This window comes from Gymnodraco acuticeps, unplaced genomic scaffold (assembly GCF_902827175.1).
Source record: "Gymnodraco acuticeps unplaced genomic scaffold, fGymAcu1.1, whole genome shotgun sequence".
NCBI classification, from domain to species: Eukaryota; Metazoa; Chordata; class Actinopteri; order Perciformes; family Bathydraconidae; genus Gymnodraco; species Gymnodraco acuticeps.
Window position 1 is genome coordinate 1,990,956 of NW_022991451.1, and position 27,629 is coordinate 2,018,584.

The 27,629-nt window shown below is 40.9% G+C and overlaps 1 protein-coding gene across 2 annotated transcripts; it reads right to left on the minus strand.

The window, feature by feature from the left end:
* On the minus strand, positions 1-26,429 carry hace1 (HECT domain and ankyrin repeat containing E3 ubiquitin protein ligase 1). Of its 2 annotated transcripts, XM_034196526.1 has the most exons (25): positions 26,143-26,429; positions 25,282-25,336; positions 24,946-25,035; positions 23,993-24,097; positions 23,781-23,856; positions 23,559-23,690; positions 22,833-22,915; positions 21,414-21,510; positions 21,218-21,319; positions 20,793-20,899; positions 20,124-20,274; positions 19,115-19,189; positions 17,577-17,881; positions 16,289-16,357; positions 16,058-16,145; positions 14,548-14,659; positions 12,722-12,819; positions 12,514-12,601; positions 11,778-11,927; positions 10,524-10,720; positions 9,028-9,159; positions 7,278-7,376; positions 3,874-3,944; positions 3,673-3,786; positions 1-2,454 (listed from the first exon to the last, which is right to left on the minus strand). In XM_034196526.1, exons 1-25 carry the CDS (start codon positions 26,228-26,230, stop codon positions 2,352-2,354), a joined length of 2,787 nt encoding a protein of 928 aa, XP_034052417.1. In that variant the 5' UTR covers positions 26,231-26,429; the 3' UTR covers positions 1-2,351. The 2 variants fall into 2 exon arrangements, with proteins under 2 accessions (XP_034052417.1, XP_034052418.1); XM_034196527.1 differs by lacking the exon at positions 19,115-19,189.
* Between the last annotated feature and the right edge of the window lie 1,200 nt (positions 26,430-27,629).

Genomic DNA, 27,629 nt, shown 5'->3' on the forward strand with positions numbered 1-27,629 from the left:
GATTGTCAAAACATTTTTTATTTGAATACAAACTCAAAGCACAGCGTACATTTATGGTAAAATACATCATTTGATGCTGGAGAAATATCTATAAAGGATCCATTTTCAATAAACATGAACAACTGTTTACAAAAGCATTTCTGATAAGGCCTTCAAATCAATACTGATAAATAATGTGAAATATGAAATACACTCTCTTTACATACGGAAAGACCTCATGGCATGCTCCCGTCTCTTTTGGATAAAAACTCATTTTCAGCATGTTTGAGAAGGCAAATATACAAATGAAAGACATCAACATGAATAAAATGATTTCAGCATTACGTTTTTGGCACTGCAAGCCAGACACGTTCATGTAGATCAGGTATTGCTGCTTGTCAAAAACAAGAACACACACAAACAGAAAGTTATCACTTGGATGAAGGGGTTCATGCAGCGAAGAAGCCAGATGGAAGTAACCTGAGTCATACAGCACGTGTAGTGACTGGGATTAATATCCATGTTCAGTCTGCACACTCATCGGCTACAATACACTCCAAATCAAAGTCAATAAATATCTATACTTGGCAGCGCTCATTTTAATATGTATTTGGTAGAAAATCAAGAAATAAATTCCCCTTTTCCTCACTGTGTTGGTATTATTGGCATTATTTTGTATCGTTATCTCAAATGTATTTTCTGACAAATCGTCTCTGGAATTTGAATTCTCCAATCCTTTACAGACAGCCCGCCTCATGCAACGCATATTTTTGCGAATGATATTCATGATATGCACAGGGGAAAATGGCGGTGTAGTAAATCATCTTCCAATCGTAGCCTCATTTAAACCACTCAAAATAATAAAAGCAACCTCACTGTGATCACGTGTTCTGGGTCTATTTCTTCTGGTTAGAGACTATTTGTCCTAATGAAGGTAAACCGGCTGTGCAATGACGTGTTTCTATGGAGAGAATAGTGTCCAACTAGGCGGGAGCGCTTCCCTCGACGTTGCGCACCACTTGAAATTGTCACCAAGCGCTGCGTATAAAATTCAGATGATTTCTACTTTGACCTTGTTTGCCATTGAGCTGTAGGTGCACTTACTGATCAGATAACAGCTATGTGTAGCGGCGCAAGCCTTTACAACACATAGAACTTTCACCCGCACATTTAAATGTGTAGATATTTAACCTTGCTGTGTACATTTATACTGTTACTACATGTTTATTTTGTTATTATTATTATCCTTGTGTGTATTCTCATGTTTACTTTGGGTTACTGTCTTATTCTGTTGCTGCTTTAACACCTGCATTTCCCAATGGGGATCAATACAAGTCCATCTTATCTTAAGCTAGCAGGGGAGGTAACCATTAGTACCACAGCCAGGCTCTGCCCCCCCAACACCACGGTGCGATAAGAGCTAATCGTGCATCATGTGAAAGCAGCTTTAATCCTAATATTACAACATACACAGACAGACAGTGTTCTTCCCACTCTGAGCCAACAGTGTGTGCTTGGCCCTTTCCTCCCTCCTCTCAACGTGCACACAGCCAGCTGCAGAAACAAAGGCTTCTCTGGTGTGAGGAGCTCCAGCCATCAGCCTCCATCAGGACTCATGCTGTGTAGCTGCTTTGTAATGCTTATGGTTTTGGAATGCAATCATCACCTATCAACAAAGGCTTGAATGTGACTAGACATTTTTGGTCATTAAGTGCTTTGATTTGACTATATGTTTCAAAGTTTGGCAAACATAACAAACAAAGTAGGTTCCTCCACAGTGCAATAAAGTATCAAAATCAGCTTTCATATTCGAACCTTCGCGTTGTGATCCTCTAATAACACCCAGTCGTGATAGTGTGTGGTTTTGGATCTGGAGAAGAGCTACTAGGACGCGCAGTTCTGTGTCTGTGCGCCTGACCTCTGCACTGTGAAGCTGTGATATGGATATGATGCAGGGAAATTGATTCTATGCACGGGTTCCATATGGAGAGCTCCATATGCTAAATCCATATTTGACATTCAGTAAGCATGCATGAATATGCTTAATCGTGATTATCATTATTATCCTGTGTCTTCAGTAAATGATTTGTGGTATAAATGCTGTCTTCATCAGATAACTGCATGAAAATAGTGATATTCAGAAGATACTAAATAACAATTTGCATAATTAGCAGATAACAGCTTGAATAATGATAATAAGGAAGTTGAGGTTCTGGCACAGGTATGGATCCAGAACCTGTCCCTCCATCAGTCTGTGCTCCTCTACAGCAGCTCATTAGTCAGAGGCGTTCCCTTTGTGATGTCCAGCATGAGCAGCGTCTGACTACACAGAGCAGTCTGCACACACTCACAGCAGCACAACGATGAGGTGTTCACGCCATGGTGTAGCCGTAGCTCCCACAATGCAGTGCTACGAGCAGCCGGTCTCTCAGGACCTCCTGGCTCGGGTACTCTGGGAGTTTCAGCATGTTGATACTGTGAGGAGGAGGAGGAGGAGGAGGAGGAGGAGGAGGAGGAGGAGGAGGAGGAGGAGGAGGAGGAGGAGGAGGAGGAGGAGGAGGAGGAGGAGGAGGAGGAGGAGGAGGAGGAGGAGGAGGAGGAGGAGGAGGAGGAAGAGGAAGAGGAGGAAAGGTGTTTCTTTAGTCGTGACAGAAGAAAGAGCTGCGTTGATATGAATACCTGACAGCAGAGACACACTGCCCTCTAGTGCCGGGCAACAGCTGTCCCTCAGCTCAGGCTGCTGGGGGACAGGCCGGGGAGAGACGGATAACATGTAGTCCCTTATTCTAAATAAATGGGATTTCTAGCAAAAATCCAATGTTACAATATACTTTAAAAGCACATGCAGTCACAAGTCTCTCAACACGGAGGGAAACGAGTCTTGAGTGAAACCATAGCTAATCTTCCAGTCCATCATCGTGGCCTCTAGTTTCAAATATGATATTAGGCGTGCTGCCGGAATATGCTTTATTGCTTCCATTAAGACTACTTTTAAGAATTCAATCAGAAATCCTTTTTTGTAAATTGAACTGCTGCGGGACAAATAAAGGATTTTTGATTTCATTCCTCTTTTTTGTTCAGATTGTATTTCTGCTTTTTGAAACTGTAGTATGTGCTCATGTGTTTCACTGTAGACGTGTATCGGCTGCTGCCTGGATATGCTGAGTGAAAGGCAGCTTTTCCTATCAATACAATCTCTGAGCAGAGGACACATCTTTGATGTCTTGGTTGAACAGCAGTGACCACTTTGAAGGTCATGTACAGTACTATGAACTTTGTTTGATCAGTCATCAAGAATAACAAACAAAGGGGTTGGCCATATCTGAGCATCCTTGCCAACCTAGAGACCTCAGAAATCGGGAGCATTTCAAAACCACCGCGGGGGGGGGAGACATGCTGTAAATGGTCCCAGGCCGGGTTCGAACCCCGGCCGTCGGCTCTATCAAGTGGGCAATATGGTGACCAGGTAGCTGTTATTGTTTGTAATATTAGAATTAATATAGAGACTTGTTATATTTTTTGTTGACCGCAAACTTTTTCCAGAGCTGTGATTATTTGTACAACATTTCTGTGCATGTTGTAATAAGTTGATCATTTCATTTTTTGTTTAAATTACAGTTTTTCGCCACATCTTTGGACCTTAGCCTCTCCGAGAATATAGATTGTTTCCTGAGCACTGACAGAGAGCCTTACCAGGTGCTGGAGGTAGGCAGCAGGTTGGAGGTGAATGGCATTGCAGCGATGCTGAACTTCTGTAGCCCGCTGCCCCCCATCAGGAAGGCAAAGCCCCCGTGAGGAACCCTGGAGCTGGTGGAGAAGGACTCTCTGTTACCATATGATGAACATTCACACATTCTTCTTTGTCTACGACTTTATTGAAATCAGCACACGAACCTTCCAGTGACAAACTGAAGCAGCAGAACCCGCTCCCCCTGGGTCAGACTGTGCACCACCTCCCAGAACCACTGCAGGACACACAGGAGCTCATTCAGAGGACAACATTATAACACCACACTTACACGGCTTCGTTAAACAATAGATTCTGATTGGTCAATTTGGATATTCCAGAGGTTGTTCATTTTCGCTAACAGAGCGTTGCTAAGGAGGACAGAGCGTTGCTAGGGAGGATCAGGGGACTATGTGCAGGCATATCAATCTGCAGAAAGAAGTCCGGTGAATGTAATGTCAGTAAGAAAAAGAGCGCTGGACGTCACATAAGTCAGACAGGAAGTTAACAATAAAGGGAACAGCAGGAGAAGACAGACAGGAAGTCAACACTAACAGGAACATGGTATGGGCTCAGTGCTGCCGTCATTTTAAGTTACATTGCTGTAGCCGCGGTTCCAGCCGTTTGGAAGCAGTGGAACGGAATATTCATCAATATTTCAGATTTTTATAAATCGTTTTTTATTCCCTGCGTGACAACTTTCTACTTTCCTAAAATAGCGTGTCTGTAATAATTCATGATTAAAACAGACACATTATTCATATTATTTGATCAATAGAACAACACATTTGCCAGCATTGCAGAGAAGAAACATAGTGTGTCAGTAGCAGCATGTTACTGCTATCCCACCCACGTTGGTCAATCATTCCATCACAATTCTCCTTTTTTGATGTAGTGTGGGTCGATGGCATCAGTGTGCAACTTAGCGTGAAAGCCCAACCATACTCACCAAGCTCAAGATTCATCTTATCTTGGGATAAGTAAACATGATGCACGCAGCTGCACTTTATAGTATCATATGTCCATAATCTTTTTGGTTTTTGTAGTTGATATGTCTATAATAAAGTATTCAACTATATTCAGTATTTTCCATATTGTGTTTTCTTTGGATACTTTATATTTGTTCTAGAGTTGATATGTATATACACTGGTTTTGTTTATCTGTCATTTGATCCTATTTGTACTTTATTTTCATTCATCCGTTCATTTGATTTACAATACTTTCTGCCACAATATTTAAATCATCCCCTGAACTAAAGACTTGTGTCAAACAAACATTTGAGTAACTTGGACGTTTGACAAATGTCATTAATATACAAAAAAGAGTTTAGATCCCAACACTGAACCTTGTGGGACTCCATGTCTAATCTTTATATATTCAGATGTATTACCAGCTAATTGTACATATTGTTGTCTATTATCCAAATAACTACTCAATTGTTCTGAAATCCGAAAGCCATACTGACTCTAATTCAGCATTTGACTCTTTTCAATAAAATAATCAAGTTTTTACAGATTTTTTAGGGGGCTCTCTATTTATTCGTAATAATTCATCATAATCATTCAAGAGTGAATGGCAATGCAAGTCCATGTATTTACTCCCCCTAGTATTGTCCCTGTAAGCTTGGAACATTTGAACACATCACTGAACATGGAAACATTTCAACTAGGTTCAAAATACTCTGAGGCATTTTAGAATTTGCTGTTTTAAAAGTGTTTTTAGTTACTGTAATTAACAGATGGTGATTTCTGTTGGTTTGACTTTTGTAACAAGAGGCCGGCAAGGGCAGTCATTTCCCCCTACTCCCTAACTACTGCAATATATATATTTGTACAATGTATTTGTGTTATTAAAGCTGCTTCTTCACTACTTGAATATGTTCACTTGCTTTTATAATGCTGCAACTTATATTTTATCCATGGATCTGTACTTTTTCGATGTGCCTTTACATGCTTGCCTTTTTATTAATTATTAGGGATGTAACGATATACCGAATATCGCGGTAAATAAACGTACCAATACCGTCGTGAGACTGACAAAATCTACCGCGATTTTTTTTTTTTATTTTTTTTTTTTTTAAAACACTTTTATTTAACCAGGTGGTCCCATTGAGATCATCGATCTCTTTTTCAAGAGAGACCTGTCCAACATGGCAGCAAGTAGGTTACAACAGAACACAAAAGGACATCGTATTTACAGGGCTACATGTACATACCTAGAGACATTGACAAGTACCAACAGTATATTTATATCTCTGTCAATAAGCCTCACCTTCTTGGCAAAAACTGTATTGTTTTTGAAGTGGTGGAAAGACAATGCACAGTTTGACCCACTGCTGTCACCCATGGCCAAAGCATATCTCTCCGTCCTACTGAGGTGGCGTTAGACTTTTTCGCTGTCCGTCATTTTGACAGACAGGATCGTAAAATGTCCGTCATAATCCCTTATTACCCGTCGGGTCTGAACAGTTCACAAGAGAGCACGCTCGTGAACTGTCAACGGGGGGGGGGGCGGTGTTATGCCGTGTGTGCATGCACCTCGTGGGAGCGCACACAGCGTAAAGCAAAACCTCCCAGACATGTGTTGATCTGTAGGCAAAGTACGGTTTGGAAACTATATCATTTCCTTTTGGAGGGCATGCATACCACGGCATAACACCGGAGCCTCGCTGCGGGGAAACGTTGGCGCTGTTCCGAGTTTGTTCTAATCTGTCAAAATGACAGACTGCTTTCAGATTTTTCCGTCATTGATAAATAAAATATTCGGTTAACGCGACCACTGCTGTCCCAGCAACATCAGTACCAAGCGAGAGAGTTTTTTCCAGAGCAGGGGATATTGTAAATGCCCAAACATCCCAGCTTATAAATACCTGGAAATGTGGACATTCTCATATTCCTAAAAACCTGTCTGATGATGCTGAGTGAGTGACTAGTGAGTTTGAGTTGAGTTACTTGAAAAACTAAAGTGAAACCTGATTTATCTTATTGCAGGGTCTGATTATTAAATGTCTTTGTTTATTTGTGAGGTGCAGTGGCACAAAGAAAATGCCTACTTTGTTTGGTAGTACTATAGGTACAACAACACTTGTTCCAGTCTGTTACTGTCACTTTATTTTTGACACTTTAAAATACTGCTATCCTACTAAAATGCTGTACAAATCAGATTTATTATGTAATAAAGAAACATTTTCTGAGTAAAAAAATGTTTATTGAAATTTTTTTTTATTAAATGTATTATTCAATATCGTAAATACCGTACCGTGGACTTGTTATCGCGATATTATCGTACCGTGAGTTTTTGGTATCGTTACATCCCTATTAATTATATTAGTCTACTCGTGTTTTTTGCCTTTTCTCTTCTGTCTCTTTGCTGTTGGAATGTACATTTCCCAGCTTTGGGACTAATAAGAGGATTTCTAATTTTAGATCATGGAATGTGTAAATACGGTTGCGCTTTGATTGATGTGCACTATGATGAACAGAACAAATCACATTTTAAATAACATGCCAACTGCAAAGCTTCATGGATACATGTAGTGTGTGTGATGTCAGACAGAAGAAGAAAGCCCACCTTGATGACCGGCTCCTGAGGGTCGTAGCCACTGGTGTACTCTGTGTTCCTGTACCAGTCCTCCACATCCACCTCTGGCATCCCTGACAGCAGGAGCTCCTACACACACACACACACACACACACACACACACACACACACACACACACACACACACACACACACACACACACACACACAGCACACACACACACACACACACACACACACACACACACACACACACACACACACACACACACACACACACACACACACACACACACACACACACCACACACACACACACACCAGCACACACACACACACACACACACACACACACACACACACACACACAGCACACACACACACACAACACACACACACACACACACACACACACACACACACACTAACACACACACACACACACACACACCACACACACACACACACACACACACACACACACACACACACCACACTACACACACACACACAACACACACACACACACACACACACACACACACACACACACACACACACACACACACACACACACACACACACACACACACACACACACACACACACACACACACCACACACACACACACCACACACCACACACACACACACCACACACACACACACACACACACACACACACACACACACACACACACACACACACACACACAGTAAAAATGACCTCTCCAGCTATCAGTCCACTCTCTGTGTTTTGGTCCGATAGGGACTTGAACCTTCGTCTCGCCCGCCTATAGATGTTGCAGTTTGATTTCTTAACTGGTTGTAAAGATCTTTAACTGAATAAATGTTCTGATATCAATTCCAATAGCTCCATGAAGTGTATTTATATTTATTAATAATGCTTTTTTTTATTCGTATTTAAAATATTTAGACCTCAATGTGTAGAAATAATTGTATCTTTATGTAAGGTAATCTACGGTGGAAACTGAGCTGGCTTTCTGCTGGGATTGAACTGTAAGCGGAAACACTACAGTTATATATTTTTGTAATAAGAAACAGTATTTCATGTGCATCAGTCTGCTTTTGTAATCTTATTATTTTATAAATCTTTGATTGAATTGTTCCTCTTTCAACAAAAATGTAGGTATATTTTAGACAATTTTATTGAGGGACAATTCTTCTACTGCTTGTGATAGACATGTATGACTTTCAGCAGCAGAACAACACATGTGGTTTTCCAGTGAGGCTGAAGGATGTTGTGTGAATCTGAGTTCATATAAACTACAGTTAATAAAAAGGTACAGGGCTGCAGTTGGTTTGTTTTAAACAATCTTTGGACAACAATAAAGCTCTATAGCACAGAGGAAGAAGATATTTCAGGCTTTGGAAACTCACACATTAGTAAACACTTTCATTGTTGGTTTGACTCTGTAAGGGGATTATTTTAGTCGATCAGAGTGACAGTGATGAGCTGTTCAGATGTCCTGCGATGACAGCGAGTCCGAGGCATGTCCGACAAATGCACGCTGGGATAATCATCATGCTACAATATTGATCAGGACATTAAATCTGCCGACGCACACAGAAAAAACCCTCTAATGGAGTTGGAAGGAAGGACGGGCTTCAAGGTGACCCTAGCACCCTGCCCCATCCAGACATGGCTAATCAATCCCTGCATCAGAGCCGAGCGGGCAGGCAGGGAAACAAGGAGAATGGCAACAGTGAGAGAGGTCGGATGAGAGAAGTAGAAAGAGACAGGAGGAGGATGACTAACCAATTCGTATTCATCGAAAAGTTGAATGAGCGAGGGGAGGATGAACGTGTGGAATCCTTGCAGGAAGGCGTTTATCTGAGGCTGGATGGCCCGCGTCATCCTCAGCTCCGTCACCAGCTGCACGTACTCGGCCTGAGAGAGGACACACAAACAACCGCGGTTCAGAGTCCCCACGTATTCACACTGATAGATAAGAGTCAGAACTCATACATAGTTATTCTCTCGGCTCCTGCTTCTCCTGCTTGAAGACAGTGCCCTCTGCAGGAGCACTGCAGTACTGCACCCTGTAATTGGGACTCTTCGTGGCAATTAGCTGGAGCAGAGATCAATCGCTCATAAGAGACCAACTTCAGATGAATATACTAGAGGGGAACTTAAATTGCTCATTAATTATGCATACTTTACTCTGTCATAAACAACATACACGTAAGACACCAGTCAAAACTTTAAAACCAAAGAGAAAGAGCCAGTCTAAAATATGCAGATTGTCTCAGATACATTTGTAAGATGTTTTAATTGTGGACGCCGCATATTTAAATCAACCCAATCTATGAAAATGACCTGACGTTTGGCAAAGCTTAGTATTCAAAGTAAGCTGCATTCAAACAGCATATGTTTGGGTACCTAAAGTCTTTAGGCACACAACCTGCTGCTAAATATACATAACCTTACAGGAACTTCATTTAAAAAAGGGGTAGTTTGAAATGTACTTCCTTCTTGCTGAAAGTTAGAGAAGATTGATACCACTCTGATTCAGATAAATGCTAGTCAGCGTAGCTTAAAAAAAGATTGGAAACAGGGGAAAACAGCTAGCTTAGGTCTGTTTAATGGAACCCTGTCACTTACTAATAATACTAACTAATTCATATGTTAGATGTAATTTGGTACAATGTGTACAAATATCAAATAACCTTCTATAAAAATACCTTTTTACTAAAAATGTTATGCATAGTTAATTCTGTCAATTATCCCGGCCATATTTAACATTTAAACATCGCAGCTAACACTATCAAACCTGATTTTGTAAAGAAGGAAAGAAATGTAGCCTCTTGACATTCAGCCCTGTTTTTAAATTGAAGTTAAGTCAAGTTGACATCAAGTTTCCATGACAACAAGAAACCAGGTTACTCGAGAAATAGGATGTAGAAAATTGGACAACAGGTTTACATGCAGTTTAGTGACCCCCCTCTCCTTGAGTAGTGATATATGTGGCTGCATTTAACTTCCTCAAAGGACAGGCTGTGTAGTGAGAGCACATTGCTTTTCTTACGACCACAAAGTGTCAACATAATAGACTTTTTAGCGCGCTTCCAACCTGTTTTATTATTTCTTTTTTTATTATTATCCATCCATCTTTTTTTCTTTTTCGGACCCTTCTGGGGTATCCTAATCCCAAGTGGAAGAACCTGATCTCTATTTGACCTATAATGAATATAATATGAATGTAAAATAAACCACTGAACGTTGCCCCGCCTCTGCGTGTGTTTGTGTCTGACCTTGTTTTCCTGGGTGACGAGAATGCTGGTCCCTCCCAGTTTAAGCGGCATTTCCTCCATGGCCCCGAACACATCCGTCTCTACGGAGAAGGTGAGCTCCAGACCCAGATCACTGATGTCGTTGTCCAGAATCCACTGCAGGTTCTTGGCGTACTCTGGATCGATTGACGACACGTCCTGGTAGTTCACTGGGATGCCTGCAGAACAGATGCACAACAGCATGAAGTATCAGCCATCAGGAGGCCGTTGCAGAAATGTTGTTGTGAGGATAACCCAAAAGGTTCAAACACTTGGTCCTCACAAGTACAGCTAAACAAACTGCTATAAATCTGCTATAAGTATGGAATTTATTTATTTTGAAAACGTGTGTTTTAACAAAACATTTTCATCTTTGATATTCACTAGGGTTCAACATCTATACTGTACAATCCAATCCTGTATTTTTTTTAAACAAATTAACTAACTTTAGAATAATAATCAAGGAATAAATGACGGATCCTGCTATACCTATAAACCTTACAAATGATCAAAACATCACTACAGTTATGTGAAAATTACAGAGTCGAACAGTGATATATTGTTTTGGGTGATGTAACCTGGAAATATTATTTAAATTAGCCTCTAGCTCAGTGCTTCTCAAGGTGTGGTCCGCGGACCACTGGTGGTCCGTGAGCGCCCCCTAGTGGTCCGTGAGTATATTGGTAACATTTCACATTTGAAATAAATAAATAAATGTAAGTTTCCGCACTCTCGCGGGAATATCTCCCCAATGGAGCGATGTTAAGTTTCACTTTTGATTGCATGATATAGCCCAGCGCAACACCTTCATCACACATGTTGCCACTTGTTTGTACCATTTTCAGGCGATTTCTAATCTGTTCTAAAAAAACTATGTGTTTTGTTATATGTGTGGAGTTAGGTGGTCCGCGAGTGTTTTTTTATTGGTTAAGTGGTCCTTGGTATGAAAAAGTTTGAGAAACACTGCTCTAGCTGTTCCTGTGTGTACTGTTCTCATGTATCGATAGCAACCAGCCACATTGTTGTTGTTGTTACAGCTCTTAGATCTGATGTTATAAGCCATGCCTTTCTTGTATATTCAATCATCACATGGCAGAGGAAGTCACGCTGATTCCAGCGTGAAATGTTATGCTAGTAATAACACTTTAAAAGGTTAAACGCAAATGGCCCAATCATTTTATACTATCAACCAAGACACTATTGTGACTCTTTTCCACAGACATGAGTGTTCTTTACCCAGAATGTGTTTGTAGAAGGAGCGGGTGAAATAGATGTTGACCAGCTGCCGGTGGTAAAGAGCCAGACCAAGGATCTGACCCGCAAACTGAAAGTAGTTTAGGTGGTCCGGGTTCACCGACGAGTTACTGTTGGGCTGAAAAGTGGTGCCTGTGACACACACACACACACACACACACACACACACACACACACACACACACACACACACACACACACACACACACACACACACACACACACACACACACACACACACACACACACACACACACACACACACACACACACACACACACACACACACACACACACACACACACACACACACACACCACACACACACACACACACACACACACACACACACACACACACACACACACACACACACACACACACACACACACACACACACACACACACAACACACACACACACACACACACACACACACACACACACACACACACACACACACACACACACACACACACACACACACACACACACACACACACACACACACACACACACACACACACACACACACACACACACACACACACACACACACACACACACACACACACACACACACACACACACACACACACACACACACACACACACACACACACACACACACACACACACACACACACAGTTATTCTACAGGATTAAGTTCGACATAGTCACACTGAATGTTGTCAGGGTAAAGGAAAACACCATGTACCATCAGCTGACTGTGTGAACAGACCGTAGTCTGGGTTGATGATCTCATTGGACAGGACGTCAAACCACTCCCGGACCACCCCCTGACCCTGGGACACAGAAACACACAGGAAGAGAGATCAGACATGGGACTGGAGCTCTTTTATTCATCAGCAGACTGCTGGAACAGAAAAGGATTCATGCAGTGTGATATGAATTCAGAAACCCACCATCCCCTCCTCGCCATGGAAACGAACAGCGATGCCCTGTTTGAGTTTCTCATTGGTGGACTTAGAAACCATTTCACAGCTACTCCTGAATATAGAATCTGTTGGTGAGGGCAAACAAAACTAGAATTAGTCTACTGTAGAGTAAAACATGTAGGTGAAAAATATGTCGAAGAGAGATGGAGATGTTTTTAGACCATAGCAGCTTTAGGCGTTCTTTTTGGATTGTGATCTGAATGATTAAAAGATCTTTAGCATCGATAAGACCGACATGAGGCGTGCAAAAAAATGTAAACCAATGTGGTGATACAGCGGAAGTGCCAACAGTGAACTGTTGTTAGCCAACATGCAAGTTTGTGTTTCTGCTAGATTACTAGACAAAAAGATGTGACAATGTAACATGCGATGTCTCATGGTATTAAAAAGTCATGGTTTTATAACTCAAGCTGACCTATCCTTCATCAGGCCATCTCACATGTATCTGCAAAAACACTCAGACACTAAAGCAGCATCAAAATGCCTCAGCCTGCATGTTCCAAATCCAGTTAATAACACTTCTTCCAGGGAGGTAATGGTAGGTCTGTTTTGGGCTTATTGTAGTCACTCAGTGGCGAGCCGTGACTTTTATACCCTAGCCCTCTGACCCCCCCCTTCCCTCGAATAAAAGAGTTATTACGTCACAGCGTATATTTCAGCGGAATATCAAAACAACGGTCCGGGGTGAAAAACGCATCAATGACAGCGACCCTCTACCACACAAAACAACACCTGTAAATAACCCAATTTGTGTTCTTTGAAATTGAAAAGGATATTGCATCGTGTGTGTTACTTTCGTTGCAGTTGTATATATGTCTTAAGTGTAATTTGGCTTGGCTTCCTATTTTTTATGGAAATGCTTTTATTTTGAAGGCGAGTTTACGCTGTTGACAGGATGTTGTTGTTGCTATGGAAATCTTGACCCGTTGTCATAACACATGCATAAACTTCCCAGCGGGCTGAACTTATCCACGATAATAAAGCCCACCCATTTAGAGGGACGATATGATAGGTCAATTCAATTGTACTGTCAGTTGACATTACTCACTCGTTGAGTTACCCTAGCTGGACCATCAACCAGCTCCTATCTTCACCTCGCAGAGACAAGCTTCTTTCATTTAACCCTTCACATTCCAACAGAAACTGAATAGGCAGATTCGAAGGATTTATTTCTTTGGAAATGTTATTTTAAATACAATTAAATCAAGTTATTTTGGTAAAATTAATGAAAAATATAACTCGAGGGCCCTGATGGCTCGCCACTGTAGTCACTGAATGTTCACACTGTGCAACAAGTGGCACATTTCCACTCACTAATTCTATGTGCATTTGCCAATAGAGCGGTGCAGTAATGAGTCCAGGGACTCCAAAACCCGGAAAAGCCTTTCACCACTTTCAGTTCCTGTTTTTAGCTTTGCAGTGTTAATTCAAAGCTATGCAACCATTATGTAGTTTGTTTTTAACTTTATGTTAGCTTTTAATTTCTACCGATTGCATTCATGCTTCAATATCTCAAAGTGATGTTAATATGTGGAGATTATCCTGCTGAGCGAAACGTAAAAGAATCGTAAGCGTGTGTTTGCCACATATCTAAATCCACTAGGGAAATCCTATTTCTTTTGTTGAGGGAGCCATTGCGATGCTTACTTCCTGGTGAGCCATTCAAAAATACGTCATCACTGCACCACTCTATAAGAAAGGCTTCAAAACATTAGTTTGTAAATATCATCTGTGAATGGAGTTCCTCTGATCACCATGCACTTCCTGTGTTCATGTGTGAAGAGGCTGTGTACCTCTGTGGATCAGCAGGATGTCGTTCTCATTGACCGGGCGATGAACCATGTCTGAGTCTGGTTGGCCGGCATGCAGATGCTCGTAGAACCACTCACAGCGTTCCTTGAAGGGCTGAGGAGAGAAAATAAGACTTTATCTCACGCTGCACAGCACTTTCCTAAACTAATACCACTTTGCTGCGCTTTCAACTCTCAGACTGAGGATTTTTCAGTCTCTACCGACGGCTGGGAAAGCCTTCAGAGCTGAAACACTCTGTAATACAGAGATGAGGCTAGGGTCTATTTGCATTATGTATGCCTTTGTTCTCTGAGCAGTGGAGGAAGAGTGAAGGATGAGCGTGGTAGAGTGAGAACGGCTTTTCCCCCTGGGGCTGCAGGGCGTACTGAGAGGAATCAGGAGATGAAATCAAATTCACCAGGTTAAAGTCTGTAATTAAAACAAGGGCCTACTCCCAGGCGAGCCATAATCCATGGGTAACGAGGCTGGAGCGCTGCAGCTCAAATATGAATTCTAAAGAGTGAGAACTGCACACAACGCGCGGCAGCACTTAAAATGTATGAAGCCATACAAAACGGGATTTTAGACAAGTGTTATCGCCGTGTTGTAACACCGGTAAATGATCCTGAAGTGAAGACAGGAGACTTTCAAAGTTACTTTACAAAAAGTCCCTGTAGACACAAACATACACACACAGTAAATAAAGGACAAAGAATAAGGTGAATACTTTTGGAGCCTCAGTGCAGTTTGCATAAAACGCTAATTAAACAGTGTAGGTTGAGAGGAGACATTTCTTTGGGAGATGATAAATGGTGGCCCATTTCAAAAAGTCCTGCCAGGAATCATCTATGTGAGGAGAAGTGATACCAGGCATGTCAGCCTATGAATGCTATTGCTTCATCATATATACATCAGTATCAGCATTCACCGATAAGAAATTGCAGCAAATGTCAGACATGTTTGAAGTCATGTTGGCTTCATTGACACTGGACTCTAAAGGCTAAAACAGATTCATAGTTGTAATTTAGAAAAATCTTTAAATGATATATGAAGTTGTATTTATTTATAAGAACTGTGACCATAGTATATATAACGGGACATTGACAGTTCAAAGTCATTGTTGTTTGTCTATAACATTTTACCCAAAAACCAAATATATTCAGCTTAAAATATTTAAAAAAGTAGCTGGAAAAAAACCTGCTTTATCAATTAATTCAATCATTAATTAATCATCAAAAGAGTTGAATAGTGAAATGCCTAATCGATTAATCTACCAGTCACTTTGGAGGAGCGCATACTGGGTCATAGTGGCCGTCTATGAATATTTTAAATTCAAATTTGATTTGTAAAGAAACTCACATTTGAAAATAAAAATGAATATTGTATTGTGAAAAAAGCAGAACTACAGCTGCTATCTATATTCTTTAATAAATACAGGGTACTTTTCATTCTTAAAAATGTGCTTCCATAAATCCCTCAACACATTTAATGAAATATTCCATCCCGTCTTACCTGGCCCTTTATGATATGCATGAAGCGTGACATCAACTCTGGACACTCCAGGAGGAAATGGAAGTGGTTAAAGATGATCTTTGGATTCCTGAAGGACAGGAGACAGAAGGAGCAACAGGGGGAGGAAGAGGACGTGGGAAGTGATACAAGTGGCCTCAAGGTAAAAGGAAAGAGGTTTCTGGATCAAGTCTGTAGGTGCTGCTGAGCAGGAGGCTGAAGTATGGCACTCACCTGGTTACAAAACACTTGAGCACCTCGCCATGTTTGCAAACAAACTCTATGAAGCGAGGGGACGTCATTCTGCATGAGGAGAGAGAGGGAGGAGAAGAGTGAGGGAGAGGAAGTGAGTCAGACAGCACAATCTCAACCACAGAATCTGTTTAGGCATTTACAAATACATATATTTTATAACTGAGTAATGGTGCCTGTCAACCGTATTCTAATTTTAAAAGATTACAGTAGAATATCTGATTTGTACGTCATTAAGTCCAGGGTCAATATTTCTGACTTGTGAGTTATAGCTAGGGCTGCAAAATAATCTAAATGGTACTGTATGTATATCTCAATATGGACTACTGAAATATGCAAATCAAAGGAGGCACGATGTTAAATGCTACAGATGTATTGTGGCCAAAAGATCTAACCGAATTTGTTTGGTACAGCAACATTTTTTATTTTAAATCACACCTGATATTTTTCAACGATATTGATGACGCAAATATGATCAATCCCTCTAATATCAGGGATCATATTGCAATATCAGTGAAATATATAATATAGTACTTATAGGCCTTTTACTGATAATTCCTTTCATTTGGATAAATATAATTGTTGTTATTGACTGGCCTCTGGCCTCATTGCACATGTACACTTGACCCATGGATAAGCAGCAAGTATCCTTCATTTGAATAGTAATAGAGAAATGTGAGAGCAGTATGAAGTAATGTAGCATTAGCATTAGCGAGTATGTTTGTAGCAGGCGCAGCAGTGGAAGAAGTACTCCGATTTCTTACTTGAGTAAAAGTAGCACTTCTCAATAAAACATTTAAAAATACTCTGTTGCAAGTAAAAGTCCTGCATTCAAAGTCTATGAGTAAAGTACAACAGTCTTGGCATCAAAATATACTTACAGTACTAAGAGTAAAAGTACTCCGTTTCAGAAACATATATATTTAATTACTGCATTCAAAGGTGAAGCTTATTATAATCACTTGATAAATACTGCTCCTGGATATTATGTTTATTTATCAGTAGACTTGTATTTTGTTCTAGCTAATAATCTTAATCTGAAAAGTTACTATTAATGAAAGCTGTCAGATAAATGTAGTGGAGTACAGTACTTGAGTACACTACTGAGCAGGTGAGCCCCGAAAAGATAAGGATGGTTTCACAAGGAGAGGGTTAGCATCAGCTGTGACCTAGACGCAGCTTCAGAACTCCTACAGACACGCAGTACCAATATGTCATTTTCCTCCGTATATTGATAATATGATATGAGGGCTGACAGGTGGAGGCTGACCCTTGTGGCATCTGACAGGAGCAGCACATGTAGAAGGCCTGGATCACGGCGCTGAGGCGGCTGGCTGTCATGGAGATAACGTCCTCCCCGTCCGCGTACACCTCCGTCTCCATCCCCGTCTGAGGGTCGAGCAGCGAGGGCAGCGAGGGCGTGGAGCCTGAGTGCTCCGCCTCCCGCTGTTTGAGGAGCAGAGAGGCTATCTCGCTGCTGGAGGAGGAGGAGGACGGGTTCTTCCTGTTCCTGTCCAGCTCTGTGGAGATAAGCACCAGCCACTCGTCCAGGGAGTGCCACAGCAGCTCCATCGGCTGTGGAGAGACACACGAGGTGAGAGATCCCTGAAGACACTTACAAGAGGTTTTACATTCAGAGATTTCATTTTAAAGAAGAAAAAGCTCCAGAGAATGACCACATTCTGAGTAAAGCAGCATAGAAGTTGGTTTTATTAGTATGGTTTATCAAAATGACAACAAAAAAAGTCCTTACTTACCTCTTTGGACAACATACATTTTATTCAGGATATGAGATACTTGTCTCTGAATATTCTCCTCCATATCAGCATAATGAACAGATGTTTTGTTTGTTTGCAACGCCCTTAAACTGACAATTAAAAACAAGAACATCTTGTTTCCGAATAGTTTCCCCTTTGCATAGTCCATATTCTATGGTATTTAGTTCTTTGGAACTATCTTCTATGGAAGAAATAGTCCCTGTGAAAACTTGCCATCTTCACTGTATTCTGTATTCTGTATTCACATCTTCATTGATATCTAACAGACAGGAGGTTTTATGTGGTCTCAAAACCACCTCTATCTGAATGGCTGGATGTTCTGTTGTTACTTGGGTGAACTAACCCTTTAAAAACCTGCATGATAAGGAGGGTTTTTAGGTACTGCCTGGGCATAATCTCTTTATAGCATCATCCACATCAGCAGTAAAATAAACATGTATTCATTGTATTATAGTCCTCTTTTTTTCAATAAAATATGTTTTTTATGAGCAGTTAGCAAATGGATGTGGAGCCACGTGCTGTAGAGAAAAGTCATACATTTCTTCGCACATAATTCCTCTTCACGTGGGATATTTCTGTTGAGTCAGGTTAGTGTAGGCAGTGTGGGGAATCTTTGAGCAGAACTAGATTACATTCACAGGATTGGAAAGACCTTAATAGATGTATGTTCTGATGTAAACATATTTAGTTATAGTGAACAAAATCATGTGTGCCAATCATGCAATATACTGTTGTGTACTGTAATGCAACAGAATGTTTGAACCATATTGCCCGCCTTAAGTGTTCAAACCCACCAACATGCAACAGTGCCAATCATCTTCAAACAGGTTATTATACATCAGAGTAAATCATCCGTCAGATGTTCATTCAGGGACAGATGGAAGGTAAACCCAGCTAACTGACCATAGTGAGTAGGATTAAGGGAATACAGGGTTCCAGAGATCATACTTCTCAAATGTCAACATGTCAATGTTATTGACATGCAGAGGTTTGTGATTAATTGCAAAAGATGAAAATATCCATGGCTCACATCAAAGAAAGCAGAACCTGTCCAGGGACATTCATCTTTTTGTACGGTCTCCACCTCCATCTGCCTCGTAATCATCTGCAACCAACGGAGTCAATTCATGGCGCTGCTTCAGTTCAGAGGATACAGTCAGGTCAGTACGATTATTTGCCATTGATTGTGATACTGCCACCAGGACTTGCCAAAGCAAAACATGTTCAAACCCCACTCATTCATGCTTTAAGCTGCTGTTACTAATGCTTTTATATCAGCCTAGGCAAATGACTTCCAGCACTTGTAGAAACAAAGCCACAATGCATTATCAGGAATGTTCGGAGTCTTCTAGCTCGTTTCTTGGCTACTCTCACAGTATCGTTTCTTTCATTTTTATTTCAAAAGCCGGAGAATAGGCTAGCAGATACTAAATACTCATATTTGAGTAAAAAAAAAAGTAAATAAACATTTTGATAATGGTCACGTGTCATAAAGATACATGACTAACACAGGTATTACATTCCATTGTGCAAAAAGGATAAGATCAATACGAAATTGTTGTTGCCTCCAATGTTTGTCTGTAAAAATATTGTTAGTGTTATTTTGTATCAAAAGTTAACAGCAACTGCAAAAATATATATATATATTGTTTTGAATGCATGGTGCAGATTCGACCTGCTGAAACAATGCACTGCATTAGTCTAGAATATATATATATATATATATATATATTATATATATATATATATATATATTCTGATTCTGATATATAGTGGGAACAAAAAAAAGTACAATTATATTTTATGATGCGTTTTATAATTAAATATCCAAGAGTTAATCATTAAGAAAATCATAATTTTAAAAGTATTATTTATAAATATTAGTTTTGATGCAATTAAATTATTATTTTGTTGTTGTTGGAGTTTTATCCTCAAACTTTTGCAAGAACACAGAGCATAATATTACCTCCATCTCAGCTCCTGCATAGTGCTCTCACAGCCCATCCAGATCAGTAGCATTTGCATACAGCTCCACTCACCTTAAACACCTGGCTGCGAGGGGTCTTGTTGCCGTTGTAGCCCATATCATTGCCATTGTTTGGTGATGAAGGCCCCAGGAGGAACACATGGCAGAAAATACGAACGATTCTCAGCAGACTCTTCATCTGAGCCTCATAACTGCTGGACAGGCTGAGGGTGGAGAGAGAGAAGAGGAGCTCCATCTTAGCCACAATCCATTTTTAATGCAGATACATGAAACCAAGCACACTGACACAGAGAAAACAAGTACAATGCAGGGAGGCATGATTGTATGCTGGTCATACAGTATGTAATTGTCTCATGTGCCTGCAGTGAGTGATGAAGAGGAGTATATTTGACTCTAATTCAACTGGATAAAAGAGAGAGCACGTATTTGTGATCTTTAAACATCGTTGTTCCTCTATTACAAACTAAAGCAATAAGACATCAGTTGGAACAGAGACAATACAGAAAACTGTTCAATAATCTAATATCTGCAGTTGGTTAAATCTGTATTTACATCACAAGCATTATGGAATAAGTTGATGGGAACCACAGATTGTTGTTTTTATATTTCTGTTTATGTATGGGTTTAAGAAATGAGAAATTAAGTTAACTGAGAACAATACATATGCAACTAAAAGAAACACAAACAAATAAATAAATCCAATAATTATGTACAATTATACCTGAGAAGCTTATGTCCATTGGTGGTAGCCACTTCAGCAAGACTGGTCAGAATCGTCTGGTAATGACTGTCACTCTGCTGAGAGACATACTCCAGAACCTGCCGGAGCTACACACCCAAGCCCACCATTTTTTTGTTTACATTTTATTTAGCTGACACGTTCATCCAAAGCAACATTCACATCACACCAATTTCCATAATTACAATTTTTATGAAGACTTTGGCTGAAAATGAAACATGAAGTATGGTCAATCAGGAGGCCATAGCAAAATGATTTTGTATTGACAACCCAAAATGTGCTCACAAAACAGGTTGTTCCTCAACACTTGGTCCTCACAAGTAAGTTAAGCAAACACATATATATACACACACTGCAATGCGTGTAGAGGGGCTTATCATTGAATGGATAGTACAAGTGTGGCTTACCATGCTCTCTTTCATTTCCTCGTTTTGTGTCATCTGTATGAGGGTCTGGAAGAGTCTGCTGTGGTGCTGGATGAGGATCTCACAGGTCTCCCCATATCCACCCTGAACACACACGAGGGGGGGACAGTAAGTGCATAACTGGAACAACACAATACTAACAGGGAAGAGTGTAAAATGCATGAGGCGGTGCCCTCACCTGCACACAGAGATCCATAGGGGTGACTCCATTCTTGTCAGCGAGGTATTTGGCTCCTCGAGAGAGCAGGATCTGCGCCGTGTCTCTCTGGCCATGGCTAAAGGAAAACACAGTAATGGATAAGTAAACTAGTAAACTATCCATTTAAGGGCGGCTGTGGCTCAGTGGATAGAGTGCTGGACTTCGAATCAGGGGGTAGCAAGTTCGAGTCCCACTGCAGTCAGCATGTCGTTGTGTCCCTGAGACACTTCACTCCAAATTGCTCCTGTGGGGATTGCCCACAGTATTGAATTCGTAAGTCGCTTTGGATAAAAGCGTCTAACAACTAACATGTAATGTAAAAGGTATTTAAGAATATCATTGGACAGGTCACAATACAATCATTGTTTCTGTCATCCGGTAAATTGACAATTTTTTACTGGAAAATATGCTGAAGTCCGACTTATTTAAAACTCTGCGTTAGCTACATTCAAGACGTCACACATATGCAGAGTGGATGTTAGTGTATCTTTTTAGAGGCCTACTTTGTTCTTACATTTGTTGGAGTTAATTAGAGTTAACATAGCTATAGGGAAACTGTTACTGTTGCTTTGCAACTGCCAGTACCAAAACTAATGCAGACAGAAACGTATAACTGCCAAACTACCTAACTGCCACTGTGCCCATTGTCAGTCATATCCTATAAATTGGTTCAACTCAAAAAAGATATAGACACGGTATGACGCATTTCTATGAAAAGGTTCCTGCACCCCTAGTGTGAACAATCAAAAAGAAGACTGGCCTGATTGTACAGTGGATCACAGTGATGCACTTACAAGGCACTTTTACATACATTCATTAAGTATAGTGGAAGGGTGGTGTTGCAGCAACCAACAGAACATATTAGAAATCTACATGCATTGATGTCACTCTTTTATAGCTTAACTAAATCTTTGTACGCTCCATAAACAGGAATCTTTCCAATGTGTGTGACATTGAAACCTTCCAGGAAAATGTTGGACTGGCAACAATTTCTGATTATAAAACGGACAAGTCAAATCAAGCAATCTGATTGGTTCTTAGCCGTGATATACTGAGCGTATACCACGGGTAGAATTGTAAGTTACTTTTCACAACAAGTCAGTATCCCTCCGCGTCTGAGAAAAACAGTATAGAGTTGGGCTGAAAAGCAAACTGCCTGCAGTTTGCTTTTCAGCCTGGAACAAGAAAGCAGCGGAGAAGTAACGGGGCAGTGTTTAAAGACAGGTTCATGGAAAATAAACTTTGATCAGTGTTGCTGTCATTTTAAGTTACGTTGGCACAGTTCCATCCATTGCTACTGGAAGAGACTACTTTTTCTTAGTGGAAGCAATTCAATCAATATAGTGTTGCAGGATCATCTGGAGCAAGGTTTAAAAATGACATGGCGGATGACATCACCTGCAGGCGAAGTAAAGAGGCGTGGCTCCGGAGACGTTGGGCCGGTTGATGTCGGCTCCACTGTCCAGAAGACACAACACCGTCTAACAGACACAACACACACTCATCATACTGGAAGCGTACTGGGTGATTAGATCAAACAAACGGAGGTGAAAAACACTTGATAATCATTTTGTACAGAAACTATCTTGAGTTTCTATAAACCCAGTATGTAATGGATAAATGATAAAAGGGTTACAAGGTTATCAGGAAATCTGGTATATTTGAATATTTCTGGACAGGAGATCCATCCAAATAATGTGTATTGTGCTTTCAGTTTCAAGTATCCACAACATAGCTTTTGAAATACAGAGTTAATATTCTGTTTATCTGCATTATAATCCTTACTAAAAACAATGTTTTAAATATCTTAAAAAACAACTTCTACTTGCAGAAATCTTCAATTTGCATTCTGACTGAGAACATCATTTTGATGAGCTCCTAAACCACAGTAAGGCTTCACTATTCTTGATTTCAGTGGGTCCGAAGAAATATGGATCAAACAGTGAAGCAACACAAAGGCGCTACCGTGAGCTTACAGGGGCCGAGTAGCAATACCACTACTTGTTAAACACATCACGTAATGCCCATACAGCACAGACCCTAAAGGCCTAGGAGCCTAACAAGCAACTAAAGTGAATGGTGACACTGGTATTTCATAATTAAGATGTTTTCTAATTGGCTCACAGTTTTGTGTCCGTTCTGACAGGCCACGTGTAGAGCTGTCTGCCCCATGGCGTCCTCCACGTCCACGTTGGTGACGTGCTGCACCAGATCATGGAGCAGCTCCGTCCTCCCGTTGACCGCCAGCCAATGGATCTGCAGCACAGCGTCACACGGACAGTCATTATGACTGCAGGTAACACTACAACCACTCGATTAGCGAGGATTACAATGATATTCACTTACAGCGGTCAGTCCCTCATTGTTGCAGATGTTGACATCAGCATTAAATTCCAGAAGTTTTCCCATACACTTCTTCTGGCTGAGGAAAGAGTGGAGGGAAGTGTTAGTTTAATAACCTAAAGTCACTCTGTTTCAGTGGTGGAATGTAATGAAGTACGTTCAAACTGAACACAGCACAAACATTTAAACAGGTTCAATGTATGTTGGTTTCTTACCCGTTCCTGGCAGCGAGGTGCAGGGGGGTGCAGCCGGAGATGTCCTGGTAGTTTGGGTTGGCCCCTCTCTTCAGCAGCAGAACCAGACACTCCACTGAGCCACAGCTGAGAGAGAGAGAGAGAGAGAGAGAGAGAGAGAGAGAGAGAGAGAGAGAGAGAGAGAGAGAGAGAGAGAGAGAGAGAGAGAGAGAGAGGAGATAGAGAGAGAGAGAGAGAGAGAGAGAGAGAGCAGCTGAAAACACTTCCCCCCCTCTCAATATCTGACACATCATTATTTCATTTTTTAGCAACCACATTATAATATATACCCTGAACCAAAAAATCTAATGTGGATTTGAAAGATTCCAAAAGTATATTTGAGCAGCAGTAACAGTGAGTAAGGCAATAGTCCAGCCTTATATAAATGTATAAACCTATGATATATAATAATAAGTTTTCATTCAGTGATGAGGGCTTAATGTGCATAGGTATTTGCAAACACGCATATTTTTGCGTGTTGCCATTTTATTTGGTGTGTATTGTTTATCTTATTAATTTATATAAAATAATATTTTTATTTTTTTAAATGATCATTTGTCCTGCTGTTTTTTCCACTGAAAGGCGCACTGCTTCGTCTGTGCACCAATATAATAATGCACCAACCACACAAAGAACACTGAGTGGGACATTTTCAAGTTTAAATGTCAACTGCAAAAAGTCTCTCAAAGACAACCTATCCAAGGAAGACACTAGTTTCTCCATCAGCTCAGTCCATGTGCAAACCCATACCCACATATCTGCAGTAGGCTAATATAGGCTGGTCTCCCTCTCATTGGGACTTCTGTGTTTTCATATACTACTTTGGCACGAGGCTGCACCACACACATCTTCTTGTTTATCTGCTGGACAGGAAGGAGGGTACTGGCACACTTCAAGGGTGTACTTCCTATAAGACCAGAGTGAGTATATCTTACTTGGCAGCGATGTGTAGCAGACTCCTCTTCACTCGACCAAAGGCATAGTTCACATCAAACTTGGAGTTGAGCAGCAACTCTGACACTGACCTTTAGGAGAGAGGAAGGAACAAGTCAATGACTTCCTAATGAAACAACAATATGAAACAGAACAAGCAGCGAAGCGAGCCTCGATACACGTGTTCTTCCTCTAGCTCTGAGATCAGTGTGTGTTTATGCTAAAACCTACTTGTTATCTTCTTTAACTGTGTTTGCGTATGCACCATGTACACCGAGGCAAATTCCTCGTGTCTTTAAACCTACTGGGCGATAAATCTGTGTCTGATGCTGTCTTACCTGTGCTGGTCAGCCATGACCATCGGCATGAGTGTGTACACTGCAGTCTCATTGTCTGCGGAGGGAGGACCAGAGGAGGAATAACACTATTAGACTTGAACATTGAAACAGCATGACAAATGTAACAAGTCAATCCCCTTCTGAATTCTGAGTCTGAACACAAACTCACCTGGGTTACCTTGTGTTTATATAAATACATTGCATATTTGTGATTGCAGGTTAAAAAGTGGCTTAATTCTAGTATTAATCCAGTTATTATGATAAGTCACCATTAATAGACATGTTGTTGAGGCAGACAGTAAGTAAGAAGGGGATCGGCTTGAGAACCAGAAGGACCAAAACATCTTTGAGCAAGAAACCAAACCCCCAACCATTCGCTATTTTTTATTTAATAACAGAGTAAAAAAAGGAATTTCCCTAGGAGTTTAATAAAGTCATGAAGTATGCCTTGGTCATACATTCCAGAATGCTGTTACATTAAGTCTATATAATGTATTGGTAAACACCTTAGAGACAATGTGCGTGTTTGCTTTGTGCTTTTTTTAACAGCACAGATAAGAACATTCCAGTAACTTTTCACAACGTTGTAAGTGTACTTTATATTCATCACCCTTACTTGGTGCTGTCAAACATAACACTGAGCCTTGAGGCTGCTCCTGTATGCTAGGCTGTCAAAGCCAAAAGTCATACACTGAATACAGACCTTTTTGTATACAGTCTATGACACAGACATGTCAGTTATGTCCCCTACTTGCTGTGTAATGAACTCAGTGACAGACAGAGGCAGGGTGCTGTCACCTCTCACTCTCTGTTTACACGGTCAGCTCCTCTGTGCTAGCTAAAGCCGTTAGCATCCTGTACCTTCCGGGAGTTCCACCGTCCTGGCCCGGCGGAGGGAGCGGGTCAGCCGGCTAAGCTGTACGTTGAGCTGCTCCATCGCCCGTTCCATTATATGTTAACCGTCCAGCTAGAGGAACCGGGGGAACAAAGCCTTGCCCGTCGAATATATGTCGTCCTAGTGGGGGGGGTGTTGTTCCTGGGCGTCGTCCATGGGCACCGGCAGAAGGGAACCGTTCCCTCACCGACCTTTGATTTACAGCTCTTCTTTTCTCCTACCACACTGCTCTGCTGCTCCACAACCCTACTGATACTTCCTGTTGTGATGACGTTTACACGCTATGCGGTGTGGGTGATGTAGCCTAGTTTCCATGGCTTAAAGTGAGCATTTTTGCAGGTTATTTGCAAAATCAAAATGGTATATGTCATCAACATTATGTTTTAAATGATGGTCAAACGTCAGGGCAGGTGAAAGATCAAGATGATCTGCCGTAATGCCAATAGATTGTATCAGCTCAACCATAGGCCAATTGTCAGACCAACTATTCAAGGGCCAGGCTGTGTTTTTCATCATTCACTCCCTTTCATGTAGTATATTTTATTAATCAGGACCCTTAATTTGTAATTGAAGAAAACTCCCCACTATCCCACTGGGATTCTTGGAGCCATACGTGTAAATCCACGTGTATTTTTAAAGCTAGCATGGGTAATGTATTTTATATATTTTTTGTTATATTGTATATAATTGCTCAAAAAAGTGATTATTGCACTATGCTGAGTGAAGCAGCATAACAAAAGTAGAATGCAAGAGTGTATCTTGCACAAGATTGTAATAGTCTATCCATAGTGTGACGTAGTCTGACCGCTGCAGAAAGGAAGGACCTGTGGTATCTCTGCGCGAGACACCATGGGTGCTAAGCAGGGCCGGCCCTAGACCTTTGGGGGCCCTAAGCGAGCTTTGGCTTGGGGCCCCCCTCACTCTAGCGCGTTCTCACTACACACAACACGGAACCAACTTTTGTCTTATGATGTTAGCATAAGAACACATATTGTATAAATAAGTATGTAAACACTGTGGACCTAACCTCATCTAGGGGGGTCCAGGGGCATGCTCCCCCGGGAGGACTTTTTTTTTTAATATTGAAGTTAAAAGCATCAATCTGGTGCACTTTGAGAGCAAAATGAAGAGATCTATGGATACATCTCTCAACACCCATATGAAACAGAACTGTAAACAGATTTTTCTTTATGAATATTTTACAAATCACTCCCGCAACTGACAGGACTATTCTTGTTTTGTCATATAGTATTTCATAACTGTTTTTCATTTATTCTCTCTGGCTGTCCATCTCATAATGTTCACATAGAAACTAGCTGTCAATAGGAATATCATTCAGAAGAATTATAATTTCATGCAAAAAAGAGGTTGCACATTTAAATTCAGGTGTTGTTATGGCAACGTCAGTGGCCAAACAGCCACATTTACTGCTGCAAATACGTTCAAACATCCT

Coding starts and splice junctions, on each gene's coding strand:
- hace1 (XM_034196526.1), bottom strand. CDS start 26,230: ATGGAACGGGCGATGGAGCAGCTCAACGTACAGCTTAGCCGGCTGACC. Junction 22,916..23,558: donor GTCAGAACGGACACAAAACT/GTGAGCCAATTA, acceptor TGTGTCTGTTAG/ACGGTGTTGTGTCTTCTGGA. Junction 3,787..3,873: donor CTTCAGTTTGTCACTGGAAG/GTTCGTGTGCTG, acceptor CTTCTCCACCAG/CTCCAGGGTTCCTCACGGGG.